General features: G+C 44.6%; 1 protein-coding gene and 1 pseudogene across 3 annotated transcripts in view; one reads left to right on the top strand and one right to left on the bottom strand.

The window, feature by feature from the left end:
* Window positions 1–11,842, bottom strand: part of DNAJA3 (DnaJ heat shock protein family (Hsp40) member A3) — a 35,825-nt gene extending 23,983 nt beyond the window's left edge. For both annotated transcript variants that reach the window (XM_080678051.1, XM_080678052.1), the window contains exons 1-2: window positions 11,594–11,842; window positions 2,609–2,742 (exon numbers count right to left, since the gene is read on the bottom strand). In XM_080678051.1, coding sequence (XP_080534177.1) covers window positions 2,609–2,742; window positions 11,594–11,804 — 345 coding nt within the window. In that variant the 5' untranslated portion in view covers window positions 11,805–11,842. The remainder of the gene's footprint in view (window positions 1–2,608; window positions 2,743–11,593) is intronic.
* Window positions 11,843–16,244: 4,402 nt separating this feature from the next.
* LOC308253377 (calcineurin B homologous protein 1-like) lies at window positions 16,245–16,905 on the top strand (annotated as a pseudogene). Its single transcript has one exon. The product of its transcript is annotated as a calcineurin B homologous protein 1-like (transcript).
* Window positions 16,906–17,377: the final 472 nt, after the last annotated feature.

Here is a 17,377-nt window from a genome sequence, read left to right as displayed (position 1 = left end):
CGATCCCCAGTAGAGGGCGTGCAGGAGGCAGCCCATCAATGGTTCTCTCTCATCATTGATGTTTCTATCTCTCTCTCCTTCTCCCTTCCTCTCTGAAATCAATAAATAAATATATATTTAAAAAAATAATTAATTAATTAAATTTAAAAAACAACAACTAAATCTCACTTGGCTGTCCAGAGCATACAGGTGTGCTGAGCAGCTCTAAAGCGAAGGCTACCTTCTGGCTGTGCTGAGTACTGCTGTGTGCTTTGTAGGTGTTCACCATTGTTTGCTGGATTCCTGGCCTTCCAAGTTTGGATTACCACAGGTCCCTTATGTGATGGCAAGGAGGTGCACAGAAACAGAATCCTAAAGCTGACAGTGTCTGGGGAGGCTGTTTGGCTCTGTCACTGCCAGGAGCTGGCTGTTTAATCTGCTTCTGGAGATGCTGGTCCTCACACCAGCATATGGATGCATGTCACAGGCTGTGAGCTAAGCACTGAAGGGGGTTGGGGCGGGGGTGGGGAAGGGAAGGAGGTTGGTCCCAAGCATGGCCAGGCTACAAGGCAAGGCTGGTTCCAACTCCAAGGCAAGCTATGTCTATCTACTGGCTGGTCACAAACTCCAAGACAAGATATGCTAAAACATGAGACTCGCACAAGGAGCAGAGAGGCCTTTTATAATCAGAAAGATCTGTACGTTAGTCTCACGTATACCACATATTAGCTGTGTGGCCTTGGATGTGTGTCATAATCTCACCAAGCCTCTTACCATTAGGATTTATCAAGATCTGAGTCCAGCCTGGCCAGGTATGGCTCAGTGGTTGAGTGTCAGCCTATGAACCAATAGGTCACTGGTTTGATTCCTGGTCAGAGCACATGCCTGGGTTGGGGACTCGATCCTCAGTGAGGGATGTGCAGGAGGCAGCACATCAATGATTCTCTCTCATCATTGATGTTTCTATCTCTCTCTCTCCTTCTCCCTTGCTCTATGAAATCATTAAAAAAAAATTTTTTTTTTAAATGATCTGAGCCCTACACAGTTTGGCTCAGTAGACAGAGCGTTGGCCTGTGAATTGAAGGGTCCCGGATTCGATTCCGGTCATGGGCACATTCCTGGGTTGCGGGCTCGGTTCCCTGTGGGGGTCGTGCAGGAGGCAGCCAAACGGTGATTCTCTCTCATCATTGATGTTCCTATCTCTCTCTCCCCCTCTCCCTTCCTCTCTGAAATTAATAAAAATATATCCAAAAAAAAGAAATGAAGTACTTATACATGCAACAACATGGATGAACCTTGAAAATATGCTAAAGTGAAAGAAGACAGACATTAAAGGCTATATGTTGTAGGATTTCATTTCTATGAAATGTCTGGACCAGGCAAATACATAGAGACAGAAAGGTTAGCAACTGCAAGGGCAGAGGAGAAAGAATGGGGTTTAAGTGCTAATGGTATGGGGTTTCTTTCTGAGTTATTGAAAATGTTCTAAAATTGATTGTGATGATGACTATACAACTCTAAATATATTAAAAACCAGTGTACTAAAAACTTTTAAAAAATTACGAGGAGGAAGTAGCAATCCAAGCCATAACCTGTTAGGTCTGCCTTGATCAGTACTTGGTTCACATATATTGAATCCACACACAAAATTTTTTTTTTCAATTTAAACAATCTTGTAAATTTTTCATAAAGGTAATTTATTTTTGTGTTCAATTCATATTTTATTTAATTTAAAGATCTTTTCTTTATTCTGATATTGTGGCTTTCCTATTTTTATGGTGTTTAGATGCTCTTTCTCTTACCAACGACATTAATAGATTGTACTTGTTATTTTTAACATTGATATTAGACAAAATACAAAAGTTGGCACTCCTACACTGGTGTCCTCATTTTTTATTTTAATTTAAATTTTTTATCAGAGCAAAAATCTGGGAACCACTGGTCTAAATAACACACACACCACTTTACGAATTAGTCCTAATACATTCTGGGATGTAATGATGGAAATTTCACACTTTCTGAGTTAAGGGAAGAAATAATTCTAAGTCCATAAACTTTTATCTAAATGCAAAAAATGACTACCTGAAACTTAAACCAGCCTGCCTACTACAGAATAAATTTATGTACAAAACCAGCTGTTTTAAAGACAAGACAAGACAAGACAAGACGAAACAACCAGCTGTGGCCAGGCCAGCATGGCTTGGTGGCTGTGTTGACCTATGAACCAGGAGGTAACAGTTGATGTCAGGGCACATGCCCGAGTTGTGGGCTCGATTCCCAGAGTGGGGCATGCAAGAGGCAGCTGATCAATGATTCTCTCTCATCATTGATGTTTCTATCTCTCTTTCCCACTCTCTTCCTCTCTGAAATCAATAAAAATATATATTTTTTAAAAACACAGCTGTGAAAGAAAGATTTTTTTAATCTCTTTTCTGAAGCATTAATGGGTACAGTATCATGCACTGAAAAACACAGTCCAACAAAGCCCATCTTTATCATATCATTCTATACTATCAGCAGCCTGTGTCCTATTCGTATGGGTGTATACGCATGGCACTAATCAGTATCAGACTAAATCAACAGCATTCCTTCTACAATCTTGTCTCTAAAATCTGGCTTTCATACAGACCTGGTAATAGGCTTTCTTGATCTCTTTCTGGCTGGCATTTCGGGGCACTCCTAATATCTGGTAATAATCCTCTTTGGCCAGAGGGGTACTCGTGTGGAAAGAGGCAGTATAAACAAAAGGGTAACTTTTTACTCCTAAAAAAGAAAAAAGGAAAGAAAATCACTTGGGGAATATGCTCAACAAAAGGAAACTGTGAGTAAACTAGCCAGGTTATACCTGTGAAGTAGCAAATAGATCACAACTTTAGAGCCTGTTTTCCACTGCACTTCAAAAATGGCTAAGGTGCCTGGCTGGTGTGGCTCAATGGTCGAGTGTTAACCTATGAACCAGGAGGTCACAGTTCAATTTCAGGTCAGGGCACATGCCCAGGGTTGTGGGCTTGATCCCCCCCAGTGTGGGGCATGCAGGAGGCAACCAATCAATGATTCTCTCTCATCACTGATGCTTCTCTCTCTCTCTCCCTTTCCCTTCCTCTCTGAAATAAATTTAAATATGTGTGTGTGTGTATGTGTGTGTATATGTATATGTATGTGTGTGTGTGTGTGTGTGTATACACATATATTTTATTTATTTATTTATTTATTTATTTATTTTAATGGCTAAGGCCAGCACGGCTGGTGTGGCTCAGTGGTTGAGAATCGAACTATGAACCAGAAGGTCATGGTTAGATTCCTGGTCAGGGCACGTGCCAGGGTTGCGGGCTCAATCCCTAGTGTGGGGTGTGCAGGAGGCAGCCGATCAATGATTCTCTCTCATAATTGATGTTTCTTTCTCTCTCATTTTCCCTTCCTTTCTGAAATAAAAAACACATATTTTAAATGGCTAAGGCCACTGTACAAAGAATATAAAACTGGGCCCTGACTGGTTTGGCTCAGTGGATGGAGCGTTGCCCTGCGGACTCAAGGGTCCTGGGTTCGATTCCAGTCAGGGGCCTGTACCTTGGTTGCGGGCACCTTCCCAGTGGGGAGTGTGCAGGAGGCAGCTAATCGATGTTTCTCTCTCATCAATGTTTCTGACTCTCTGTTTCTCTCCCTTCCTCTCTGTAGAGAATCAATAAAATCTTTAAATAAATAAAAAGAATATAAAATTGGGTGGGGCTGAACCTGCTGGATTAAACTACCAATAGAGCTCATTAAACCACCAAACAAACCATACCCTAGATGGGGGTTGCACCTGGAGATGATTAAAAAGGAAGTTAGCGAGAAACCAAGATGGCGGCATAGGTAAACACCTAAACTGCTGCCTCGCACAATATCAAAACTACAACTAAAAGACAAAACGGACACCATCCAGAACCACAGGAACTGGCTGAGTGGAAATTCTACAACTAGAAGAAAAGAGGAAAGCACATTGAGACTCAGAGGAGCTGCAAAAGGCTGAGGTACGGAGGCTCGCACGCGGAGAGGACGGGCGGCTGTGTGCATGGGCGGCTGAGTGCGCGGCTGGCTTTCTAAAGCAGGAGGGAAAGGAAGCTCCCGACTGCACTGAACTCCAGTCCCGGGCAAACGCTGGAAAACCAGACTCATTCGGAGGGAATCTGGACAGTCAGGAAAAGAGAAAGCACACTGAGACTCGGGAGCTGCAGAAGGCAGAGGTCAGGAGGTGCGCGCGCGAGCAGAGAGGACTGACTGCTGAGTGCACAGGCGGCTAAGTGTGCAGCTGCCTTTCTAAAGTGGGGAGACGGAAGCTCCTGACTGCGCTGAACTCCAGTTCTGGGCAAGTTTCTGGGAACCCCGACACATTCGGGGAGAAACTGGACTGTCTGGCAGCGGGCAAAACTCAAGGGCGGCTTTCTCTCAGAGGTAACTGCAACGATTACCAAGGGACACTGAGACCCAGGGGCCTCATAGGGCAGGGCTGACAGGACGCCAAGGCTGTCTGCTCTGCCCTGAAACTCCGCCCCATCCAACCTAAGCACAGAGGCTTTTGCAATTTTGCAAGTCTTGTCTCATAAGAGTGTCTCCAGCACAGAAGTTCTCCCAACATAGACACAGCTGATCCTAACAGCCAATTGGCCTGGAGGTAAATTCCTCCCAGTGATACCAACAACAATCAAGACTTAACTACAACAAGGCTGAGCACACAGTCCACAAAGGGGTGCACCAAGAGTGTCCACCTCAGGTAACTGGGGAGGCTGAGCCACTGGGCCATATAGGACACCTAGCACACAAAGCCACTCTATCAACTCAGGGAAGCAGTGAAAATGCGGAGACAAAGAAACAGATCACAAATGAAAGAAATGGAGGAAAACAAACAACTGGATATAGAGTTCAAAACCATGGTTATAAGGTTTTTCAAGAATTTTCTAGAAAAGGCCGATAAATTTAGCGAGACCTTCAAGGATATGAAAAAGGACCAACTAGAAATTAAACATACACTGACTGAAATAAAAAATATTATACAGAGATCTAACAGCAGACTAGAGGACCGCAAGAATCAAGTCAAAGAGTTGAAATACAAAGAAGCAAAAAACACTCAGCCGGAAAAGCAAAAAGAAAAAAGAATCCAAAAATTTGAAGATAGTGTAAGGAGCCTCTGGGACAACCTCAAGCGTACCAACATCAGAATTATGGGGGTGACAGAAGAAGAGAGAGAGCAAGATACTGAAAACCTATTTGAAGTAATAATGACAGAAAACTTCCCCCACCTGGTGAAAGAAATAGACTTACAAGTCCAGGAAGCGCACAGAACCCCAAACAAAAGAAATCCAAAGAGGACCATACAAAGACACATCATAATTAAAATGCCAAGAGCAAAAGACAAAAATATTAAAAGCAACAAGAGAAAAACAGTTAACTACCTACAAGGGAGCACCCATACGATTGTCAGCTGATATCTCAACAGAAACTATGCAGGCCAGATGGGAGTAGCAAGAAATATTCAAAGTGATGAATAGCAAGAACTACAACCAAGATTACTCTACCCAGCAAAGCTATCATTCAGAATTGAAAGTCAGATAAAGAGCTTCACAGATAAGAAAAAGCTAAAGGAGTTCATCACCACCAAACCAGTATTATATGAAATGCTGAAAGGTATTCTTTAAGAAGAGGAAGAAGAAGAAAAAGGTAAAGATAAAAATTATGAACAACAAATACATGTCTATCAACAAGTGAATCTAAAAATCAAGTGAATAGCCCTAACTGGTTTGGCTTAGTGTCGGCCTGTGGACTGAAGGGTCCCAGGTTCAATTCCGGTCAAGGGCATATACCTTGGTTGTAGGCACATCCCCAGTAGGAGGTGTGTGGGAGGCAGCTGATTGATGTTTCTCTCCCATCAATGTTTCTAACTCTCTATCCCACTCTGTAAACAATCAATAAAATATATTTAAATAAATAAATAAATAAATAAATAAAATAAAAATCAAGTGAATAAAAAATCTGATGAACAGAATAAACTGGTGAATATAATAGAATCAGGGGCATAGAAAGGGAGTGGACTGACAATTCTCAGGGGTAAAGGGGTGTGGGGGGTGCGGGAAGAGACTGGACAAAAAGCATACACGTATGTATGAGGACAGTGGCGGGGAGGTAAGGGCAGAGGTTGGGGTGGGAACCGGGTGAAGGTGAGCTATGGGGGAAAAAAGAGGAAGAATTGTAATAATCTGAACAAAAAAGATATATTAAATTTAAAAAAAATAAAAAATAAAATAAAAAGGGAGTTAGCTCCCATTACACTGCTTGAGAACCCACCACATGCCAGGTATTTTCATAGACTTTATCTCACTTAATGCTTAATAACTCCTCAGGTTCTTTCCCTCCACCAAGCAATCTTGGATATCTGCTCACAGGGTAGGGTAGTGCCTGAGTGTGGTCCCAGGAAAAGCAGCATCAGCCTATTACAAACGCACATGTTCAGGCCCCTCCCTAACCTGAATCAGAAATTCTGAAGGTGGCTCCCAGCAGGCTGTGTTCAACAGCCCTCCAAGTGATGATCCTGTTGAATGCTCAAGTTTGGGAACCACTATGTTAATTAAATGGTTCTCAGTAGTCTTTAGAGTCACGCATCTCTCAGAGAATCTAATGAAAGCATTGACCTCCTCCCCTAAAAATAATACGTATAGACACACAAGACTAAAAAGCCCTGTGCCAGAACCTCTGTTTACCACAGAGCAGACCTGAAAGGAATCAAAGCAAAGGCAGGCGGCCATATGCCCTGCCTCTTTTCAGGCCTCTTGCATCAGCAGCTAGGTGAAAAGGCCAACAGACACATCTACTCAACTGCCCTTTGTGCATGAAGCAGAGTGCTAACATTACTGTCACCAAGTGAAGCCTGAGGAGCTGCTCTATAATCCCCAGTGCTGCCTCCTAACCCTCAACCCATCCTGTGACAACTGGAAGAAAAGGGGTGGAGGGGAGTGTTAAGGCAGAAGGGGTAAGAGAGTCAAAAATGAGGATCATGAGGCAGCTACATCTTTTTAAGTCAAACATTAGTCTGGAGAGGATAAGCTTCTGTATGCACAATTTATTCATTCAGCAAATGCTCACTGAGGCCCTACCAAGCATTAGGCTTCACAATGGGGATATGACAGCAAGCCATTCAAAGGCACTGCCCTCCTGGAGCTTATATTTACTCAAGATCTTAACACTGTGCTAGGCACTGAGGATATAAGATGAGTAAAAGAGTCAAAACCAATGCCTCCAAGTTCAGCAGTCCCACAGGGGAGTCTGGAAGGCAGTGTGAAGATATATCAGCACAAAGACAGGCAGAGTGAGAAATACAAGAGTCACCTAACCAAGGTTTCTCAACCTCCCACAGTGGAGGATGAGATCATTTTCAGCAGGGGACAGAAGTAGGCGCTGTCCTACTGCTGGTCAAAACCATTTTGAGCTCCACCTGCAAATCCCTATGTTGTCGTCCTAACCTCCAGCACCTCAGGTGTCTGTATTTGGTGATAGGATCTTTGAAACAATCCTGACAAAACACTAACCTTGGCCCTGACCGGTTTGGCTCAGTGGATAGAGCGTCGGCCTGCGGACTTAAGGGTCCCGGGTTCGATTCCGGTCAAGGGCATGTACCTTGGTTGCGGGCTCATCCCCAGTGGGGGGTGTGCAGGAGGCAGCTGATCGATGTTTCTCTTTCATCGATGTTTCTAACTCTCTATCCCTCTCCTGTCCTCTCTGTAAAAAATAAAATATATTTTAAAAAAAAAACACTAACCTTGGACTTCTAGCCTCCAGAACTAGGAAAAAAAGGAAAATAAGTTTCTGTTGTTCAAACCACCCAGTTTATAGTACTTTGTTATGGTGACCTTAGCAAACTAATATACCTAGTATATGTTATAGGATGTTTGGTAGCACTCCTGGCCAACTAGTTACCAGTAGCATCACCTACCCCTTCTCCCACTCTACAGTTGGCAGCTAAAAATGACATTACTAACCAGGGAAGGTCTTTTAAGGCTCCTGCTGTTAAACTGTAGACTAAGGAGGAGTTTAAATCCATCCAGATTTAACCTGGTCGTCCTGGCATTATCTGCAACAGCATCCCCTTTGGCTTTCAAAAGTGCCCTGTTTGGTGACTAAATCATATAATCACCTTTAGTTTAGCGGGAGTAGTTCATTCCTGTGTACCCAGGAACTGCAGGTACTAGACTCGAGATGTGTGTGCATGTGAGGCTGCAGCCTCTATATGGTGTTTGTGGTGATGGCAGGGATGATGGTTAGAGGTGGGGTGATTAGAAATGATGATGGCCGAAACCGGTTTGGCTCAGTGGATAAAGCGTCGGCCTGCGGACTGAAAGGTCCCAGGTTCGATTCCGGTCAAGGGCATGTACCTTGGTTGCGAGCACATCCCCAGTAGGAGGTGTGCAGGACGCAGCTGATTGATGTTTCTCTCTCATCGATGTTTCTAACTCTCTATCCCTTCCCCTTCCTCTCTGTAAAATATCAATAAAATATATTTTAAAAAAAATGATGATGATTAATGGGGCCTAGAAATAAACAGAAGGGCCTCTAAGCTATGCTAAAAGTCTAGATTTTATACTGAGGGCAATGGGAAGCCACTGCAAGTGTTAAATAGGGAAACGATCAGGTTTGCATGAGGAAGAGCTTTCAAAAACAAAACAAACAAACAAGGAGGACTGGGACACTACTTAAAATTAATCTGAGCATAAAAGACAACCAGGGTGTTAAGCATATGGAGAAAGAAGGCAGGATAAAGAAGAGCCTAGACTCAGTTAGTTGGAGCATTATTCTGTACACCAAAAGGTGTGAGATTTCTGACCAGGGCACATACTGGCTAGGGAAAAAACTACCTTCTTTCTGTGCTTGGGAGAAAAGTCAAGGGTTTCTATGTCACCTAAATGTACTACTTGATTTGAGATGAAATCGCAGACCAGTATTTGGGAGCTAAGTTGATGACTTTAGATGTGATATCAGAATGCACTTTGAAGGATGCCACCTCTCACCTGATACAAAACATACCTATTTTGGGCTGTGGGCTCTCTTGGGATACCGGTAAAAGGATAGCTGACTGCAGTTCCTTAGTAATGACTGCATATAAGGCTTGGCACTTAATACTTGTCTGTCTCTCTCACACACACAATTATCAAAATGCTCTCCAGCCCAGCCGGTGTGCTCAGTGATTGAGCATTGACCCATGAACCAGGTCACAGTTGGATACCCGGTCAGGGCACAAGCCCAGTATTGCAAGCTGAATCCCCAGTAGTGGGTGTGCAGGAGGCAGCTGATGGATGATTCTCTCTCACCACTGATTTTCTCCCTCTCCCTTCTCTCTGAAATCAATAACAACATATTTTTAAAAAATGCTCCCCAACTTGTACAAATGTAACATGAACAATTTGTTGTTGTTAATCCTTACCCGAGGATATTTTTTTTTAATATATTTTATTGATTTTTTTTACAGAGAGGGAAGGAGAGGGATAGAGAGTTAGAAACATCGATGAGAGAGAAACATCGATCAGCTGCCTCCTGCACACCTCCTACTGGGGATGTGCCCGCAACCAAGTTACGTGCCCTTGACCGGAATCGAACCCGGGACCTTTCAGTCCGCAGGCCTACGCTCTATCCACTGAGCCAAACCGGTTCCGGCATACCCGAGGATATTTTTCCATTGATTTTTTTAGAGTGGAAGAGAGAGAGAAAGACAGAAACACATTGATCGGTTGCCTCTTGCACGCACCATGACCAGGGCCCGGGCCCAAGAGGAGCCTGCAACCAAAGTACGTGCCCTTGACCACAATCGAACTCAGGACCCTTCGGTCTGCGGACTGATGCTCTATCCATGGAGCCAAACCGCTAGGGCTGTAATATGAACAAATTTAGCTAGACATTAGAAAATGTTAGCAAAATATAAAAATGACCACTTTTACTCATACTGAGAAATACAGAATGACATCACTCCAAATAATCCTGAGGAACCTTGAGCAGACTACTGCTCCATCTATGAGGCAATACAGATGGCAAGAACAAAATTAAAAAATGGGATAACTTGACCAAAATCACAGCCAATCTTGTATCCCCAATACCTAGAACAGAGGCTATTGCATAAGACAGACTCTCAGTACATACCTGCAAATGAATAAATTTTCAGGTAAGGAAAGAGGCTCAAAGGGATTAAATAATTCATACACACACACACACACACACACACACACACAGGTGAGGTAAGTGTGCTCACTGTATGAAGTAATCGCAATTACTAATAGTTGAATGACAGCATTAACAAAACTGGAACCCAATAGGAAATTATCTTGTCAGGGCCCCCCTTTTTTTTTTAATATATATTTTATTGATTTTTTACAGAGAGGAAGGGAGAGAGATAGTTAGAAACATCAATGAGAGAGAAAGATTCAGCCGCCTCCTGCACACCCCCCACTGGGGATGTGCCCGCAACCAAGGTACATGCCCTTGACCAGAATCGAACCTGGGACCCTTCAGTCCGCAGGCTGATGCTCTATCCACTGAGCCAAACCGGCTTCGGCTTGTCAGGGCCCTTTAATTAACCGCCTTTGTAAGGTTACAGACAGCTTAAATTTCATTTACACAAATTCTAGGGCACAGAAACAACTAGCACAATTCAGGCACATTCAGGTTCAATGACTCCTCCTTCCTTCTCTCACAATAATGGAAGCCATCCAACACACAACATGAAAAACTATCATGGCTGAACACCTAAAGCCTTAATAAATATTAACTCACTATCACCCAGGCTATTAAGTAAGCAGCAGGCTTGAATCAAGGTTTTACCACTTTTTAGCTTTACGACATTCTACAAGTTGTTTAACATCCAAGCCTCAGGTGTTGTTTTTTTTAATCTACAAAATGGAAATAACAAGTGTCTATACATGGAAATGTTCATGCTTGGTGCATAGTTAAGTGCTCAATAAATGTTTGTATTTTTTAATACAGTTACCAAATTAAGGACTTCTAAAAGAGACTGTTCAGTGTAACTTTCAACTTATGCCATGGGGTGGAAAGTGTGAAAATTATGAAAGTACAGTTCTGGGCTTGGGACAACTTTTCTTAATCTAACTTTATGACCTTGGGCAGGTCAGTTCCTCTGCTAGAATTTCTATTTCCCATTTTTCAAAATAGGGATGACAATTCCCACCTTGCAGGGTGTTGCTACTGTGAAATAAGATGAGATACGAAGTGCCTAGCACAAGAGTAGATGCTCACCGAATGGCAGTGACCTCCTCCCTTCCGCTACAGGCTACCAAGGTGTAGGGATGAGAAAGGAATAGGGATAGGGCGCAGCGGCAGGCAGGAAAGAGGCCTCCAGAAATGTTGACACAGAGGTGAAGGTTCACGGCCTACGGGACGTTTCACCCTCGCCGCCGGGAGCTCCAGGCAGCAAATCTCGTTCACCGAGTAGTCACTGGGGCCTCCTGCTTGCCCGTCTCCCCAAGCAATTCCACATACGCATCGTTAATCACCCTTCACCCCGCTACTCCCGTAACTGGAGCGAAGTGAGTCACTCCCTTCCAGGCCTTGGAGCCCCTACTCGGGCGCCGGAGCCTGCCCTCACCTGTGAGGCTGACACCGGGTCTCAATGTCAGTAGCGCCCCTTGGCCGCGAGTTCCCAGGGAAGGCGCGAAAGCAGTAACGCTTAGCTTGCGGCCCAGCGACGCTCCCACTACGCCCACCCTGGGCGGCCGGGCCCCTGTCCCCGCTGCAGCCGGCGGCCGAGGGGTTCCCACGGCCACCAGCAACCAGCGTGTGGAGCACCGCGCCGCCATCTTGGCCCGGGGACACTACGCCTGCGCCACCCGGCTCTGGGAGGCCTCACGTGGACAACTCGCGCATGCGCCGCGCCGGCGCACCCGGGAAGAGGAGGAGGCGCGACCTGCTGCACGCGCACGCTGGAATTCAAGCGTGCGCATGTATGGCTGTATCTAATGCGTCTTCTTGATAGCCAAAGCTGAAATGAGATTTGCTCTGAAGACTACTACCAGACATAGTTGCCCTGGAGAACCTCGTAATTATGTGTTGGATAATCAAGCCTGTACCTTATTTGTATAAGGACGTGGTGGAATGTAGCCGAATGTAATTCAGGCGCCTGGCAAGGAACAGGACTACAAATCCTGGCATGCCTTTCGGCGTCTGTCGCGCAGCTCCCAGCATACAGTGCGCGGCTTCCTTTTTCCTGACCCTGACTTTTATCTTGAGCATTCCTCACTCGGTGTCTGCACAAGGGCTCGGTGTTTGTACTCCCAAAGCCTTTCCTCAAGCTCACTTTCTCTGGCTAATTTACCACGCGGCTGCCTTTGGTCGCTCAGGTCTCTCCTAAGCATGTTAGTGTCCAAACCAGTAATGAACTTGCAGGTCGCAGAGTAAGACCCCAGTTCCCCCAAACAAATTTAATAAACGTTGTGAGGCTGTAATACGTGTCACGCACGTACTAGAATATTGGGAATACAACGAATGACATAACATCCCTGCTCTGGAGGAGCACAACGATGAGTCGAGAGAGGCAAGCTCCTCAGTAACTCATTGCTATGGTAGTAGGTATTTAATAGATTGCAGGCACACAGGTGAAAGGGTTTCTCGGAGGCTGGGGCGTTGAGGTGCCAGGGAAAGCATCTGAGAATAATCATTCCGGTAAAAAAAAAAAAAAAAAAAAGTGAGTCAGGTAGGCATGGAGGGGAAGATTATTCCAAGGATCAAGAGATTCAAAAGCAGATGTCTAAAGATGGAAAATGCATACCCTGTTTGCTTAAACCCTAAACTTAGGGTGTGTGATGGGGATGAGGCCAGAAAGGTAAACCTTGCCTAGTAAATCTGCACACTACCACCACCACCACCGCAAATAATAGAAAGGGAACCTGAAGATTCATGGATGGTATTAAGATGATCAGTGCTCTTTGTCTCTCTCCCCATTGTACACTAAATTTTTGTGTATGTGTATGTTAATCCATAGCTTTCATCAATAAAATTCTCCACAGGCTCTGAGATTCAAAGAGGTTTAAAAACCACTGCCCAGACGCTGGCCAGGTAGCTCAGTTGGTTGGAGCATCCTCCAGATACATCAAGGTTTCAGGTTCAATACCCAGTCAGGGCATATACAAGAATCAATCAAGGGTATGGATTCAGTCCCCAGTCAGGGCTCATATAAGAATCAAGCAATGGCCCTGACCGGTTTGGCTCAGTGGATAGAACATTGGCCTGTGTACTGAAGGGTCCCAGGTTCAATTCGGTCAAGGGCATGTACCTTGGTTGTGGGCACATCCCCAGTGGGGAGTGTGCAGGAGTTAGCTGACTGATGTTTCTAACTCTCTATCCCTCTCCCTTCCTCTCTGTAAAAAATCAATAAAATATATATTTTTTAAAAAAAGAAGCAAGTGCCCTGTCTGGTTTGGCTCAGTGGATAGAGTGTTGGCTTGCGGACTGAAGGGTCCCAGGTTCGATTCCGGTCAAGGGCATGTACCTTGGTTGCAGGCACATCCCCAGTGGGGGGTGTGCAGGAGGCAGCTGATCGATGTTTCTCTCTCATCGATGTTTCTAGCTCTCTGTCCCTCTCTCTTTCTCTCTGTAAAAAATCAATAAAATATATTTGAAAAAAAAAAAAGAAGCAAGCAATGAATGCATAAATAAGTGGGACAACATATTGATGTTTTCCTCCTGTCTCTCTAAAATCTATCCATCAAAAATGAATAAATAAAAAAACAACAACCACACACTGGCCCAGTGAAGGACAGTTACAAAGCTATTGTAAAATGCAAGGAATAGTTGAGAATTTGGTCTAGGGAACATAGAGCACTGAGGTGAGCAAGGGGCATTTTAGAGAAAAAAGGAAAGGGCTGTCATGGGGATGAAAATGAGTAAAAGAGCTCTTTTAATATATTCAACCAATATTAAAATGTTTCCAGCATAGTGTTTAAGAGTATGGGCTCTGGAGTCACACTGCCTGAATCCCAGTTCTGCCCAATTACCAGCCATGTATCCGTGGGCAACTTACTTTACCTCTGCACCTCAGTTTCCTTTCTCTAAAAAGGGGACATAACAGTAAGGACCACTAAGGATCATCTGAAGAGTGAGATAACCATGTAAAAGCTTCATATAGTACTTGGCACATAATAAATGTTCAATAGATATTAGTCCTGCCTGCCCAGTATGGTTCAGAGGTTGAGCATGGACCCATGAACTAGGAGGTCACTGTTGGATTCCTGATCAGGGCACATGCCCAGGGTTTTGGGCTCAATCCCTAGTAGGGGGTGTGCAGGAGGCAGCCAATCGATGATTCTCTCTCATCATTGATGTGTCTATCTCTCTCCCGTCCTCTCTCTGAAATCAATTATAATGTTCCTTACCATTATACAGTATATGCCAAGCAGAGCTCAGACACAGTTATTTCCCACAAGAAGCCCAAAACCTACAGGGAAAGAATGGGGGAGGGTGTTGGTTGAGAAGTAAAACTTTCAGGAATAAAAACTGAGAACAAGCCGAAACCGGTTTGGCTCAGTGGATAGAGCATCGGCCTGCGGATTGAAGGGTCCCGGGTTCGATTCCGGTCAAGGGCATGTACCTTGGTTGCGGGCACATCCCCAGTGGGGGGTGTGCAGGAGGCAGCTGATCGATGTTTCTCTCTCATCGATGTTTCTAGCTCTCTATCCCTCTCCCTTCCTCTCTGTAAAAAATCAATAAAATATATTTTTAAAAAAAAACTGAGAACAAGAGGCAAAGGAACTTGCATTTACCACCTCAGGGTGAGTTAGGAACTAGAGCAGAGCTCACTAATATGAAAACTTTGTCAGTCTTGTAACTTCCTCATTTGGGGGTATTTTAGTTTCCTTCTCCCCCGTCTATTTCCCCATGGTGATTTTTAATTTTAAAAAAAGTTTTACAATTACAGTTGACATTCAATATTATTTTATTTTTAAATACATTTTATTGATATTTCACAGAGAGGAAGGGAGAGGGATAGAGAGCTAGAAACATCGATGGGAGAGAAACATCGATCAGCTGCCTCCTGCACGCCTCCTACTGGAGATGTGCCCGCAACCAAGGTACATGCCCTTGACCGGAATCGAACCCGGGTCCTTTCAGTCCGCAGGCCGACGCTCTATCCACTGAGCCAAACCGGTTTCGGCTCAATATTATTTTATATTAGTTTCAGTTGTATAGTCCCCAAAGTTATTAACAGTAAAAATCCTTCACATTGAAAATATGGGTGTGTTCTTGTTTTAGGGATAGCAGGAAGGCTGATTATTCTTTGCTTTTAGGAAGGAGAGAACCCCAAGGTAATGGGATAGGTGCTGGTGGCTACTAATGGACCCATCCTAAGCTTGTTAGCAAAAACTGAAATGAGCACACAGGCCACGCGGACCCACACTCCCAGGCAGAATATGTTGTGTGCCTTCCTCCTTCCCCCAACTCCCTTCTCCAGTCTAAAGCCAAAAACTTTAGCTTTAAAGAGAAACAAAATGTTATTTGCAAAAGGCACACCGGTTTCTCAAGCATCTCCCCCTCTGCCCTTTTCATTTTAATGTTTCACTGAACCCTTGCTGCTCCCCTGCAGTAGTGAGATCTGTGAGAGCTAGCGGGAAGTTTTAAGTATGCTCTACTCTGTAATATCCTGCAGATACTGACCGTCCAAGGTACAATGGGACTGGTAAAATCCATGGCTAATCCATGGGAGGGACTGTTTCCCTCCTCATGTGAGGAACCCTTTCCAGGAGGGCAGAAGGTCCTCAGTCAGTCTCTTCAGAAGCAATAAAAGCTAGCTCACAATTTCTCTAGTTGTAGCATTTCCTTTCCTCCCAAGAGAGTAGGGGATGATTCCAAGGGGGTGTGAAATGCATAACACAGATGCTTCCGGACATGACATCTGCAGTGTCTGCAGTTCCCTGCAGAAGAAGGAGGTGAACTGTGTCCTCCTCTCAGTTGTCTGGGCTTTCTGTGCTAATGATTTCCTAAAAGGCCCCTTTAAACAACAGGTGGCTCCAGCTGGAAGCTAAATATTCTTCTGCCCAAACTAGGCTTAAACTAATGTTTTGCAAAACCTGAAAAATGAAAGGAGCTCCCCCGCGCACCACACTTGGGTACTCTACCCAGTCTTCTGTGGAAACACTGCCCTCTTCCTTCTTGACCCCTGGCCCTTCCTCTCTTCCCTCTTTCCCTCCCGCTTCCGCCGTCCGCTTCAGGAGCACCTGCTCGCGGAGGGAGCTTCCGGCTCTGCGATGGGGTCTCGGGCTTCCACGTTACTGCGGGACGAAGAGCTGGAAGAGATTAAGAAGGAGACTGGCTTTTTCCCACATTCAGATCACCCGCCTCTACAGCCGGTTCACCAGCCTGGACAAAGGCGAGAATGGGACTCTCAGCTGGGAAGATTTCCAGCGGATTCCAGAACTTGCCATCAACCCATTGGGGGACCGGATCATCAATGCCTTCTTTCCAGAGGGAGAGGACCAGGTAAACTTTCGTGGATTCATGAGAACTTTGGCTCATTTCCGACCCATTGAGGATAATGAAAAGAGTAAAGATGTGAATGGGACCAGAACCACTCAACAGCCGAAGCAACAAACTACACTTTGCTTTTCAACTATATGATTTGGATAAAGATGACAAGATCTCCCGAGATGAGCTGTTACAGGTACTACGCATGATGGTCAGAGTGAATATCTCAGATGAACAGCTGGGCAGCATCGCAGACAGGACCATCCAGGAGGCTGATCAAGATGGGGACAGCGCTATATCTTTCACAGAATTTGTTAAGGTTTTGGAGAAAGTGGACGTAGAACAGAAAATGAGCATCCGATTTCTTCACTAAAAGACTGAGACTACTAATCTGTTCCTTGCTTTCTAGTATTTAAGAACTGGAACTTGGGAGTCCTGTCCACCAGCCCCCACCTCCACCCCATCATTCGTCTTCTCCCAAAGTACTACTACTGTTGTATGACAACCCCCAATATGTCTGCCAGCATAAACCTGCCTTTGGTGTATAAACAGGGGCATTACAGAATGGTACACCCAGTCAAAAAAAAAAAAAAAATGAAAAGGAACTTTCTCCAAGGAAAGATCATAGACACTGAGAATAAAGTTCTGGATCCTCTGGCAATCAGTAGACTCCAATGTGAAAAGCATCAACTTAGAAAAGAATGATCTTTTCTTTTAATATATTTTATTGGTTTCAGAGAGGGAAGGGTGAGAGAGAGAGAGAGAGGGAAACATCAATGATGAGAGAGAATCATTGATTGGCTACTTCCTGCATGCCACCTACTGGGGCTCGAGCCCACAACACACAACACGGCATGTGCCCTTGACCTGAATCGAAGCCAGGACCCTTCAGTCTGCAGGCTGATGCTCTATCCAC

The sequence above is a fragment of the Plecotus auritus genome (genome assembly GCF_963455305.1).
Source record: "Plecotus auritus genome assembly, chromosome: 7".
Taxonomy (NCBI): domain Eukaryota; kingdom Metazoa; phylum Chordata; class Mammalia; order Chiroptera; family Vespertilionidae; genus Plecotus; species Plecotus auritus.
This window is presented reverse-complemented; position numbering and strand designations above follow the sequence as displayed.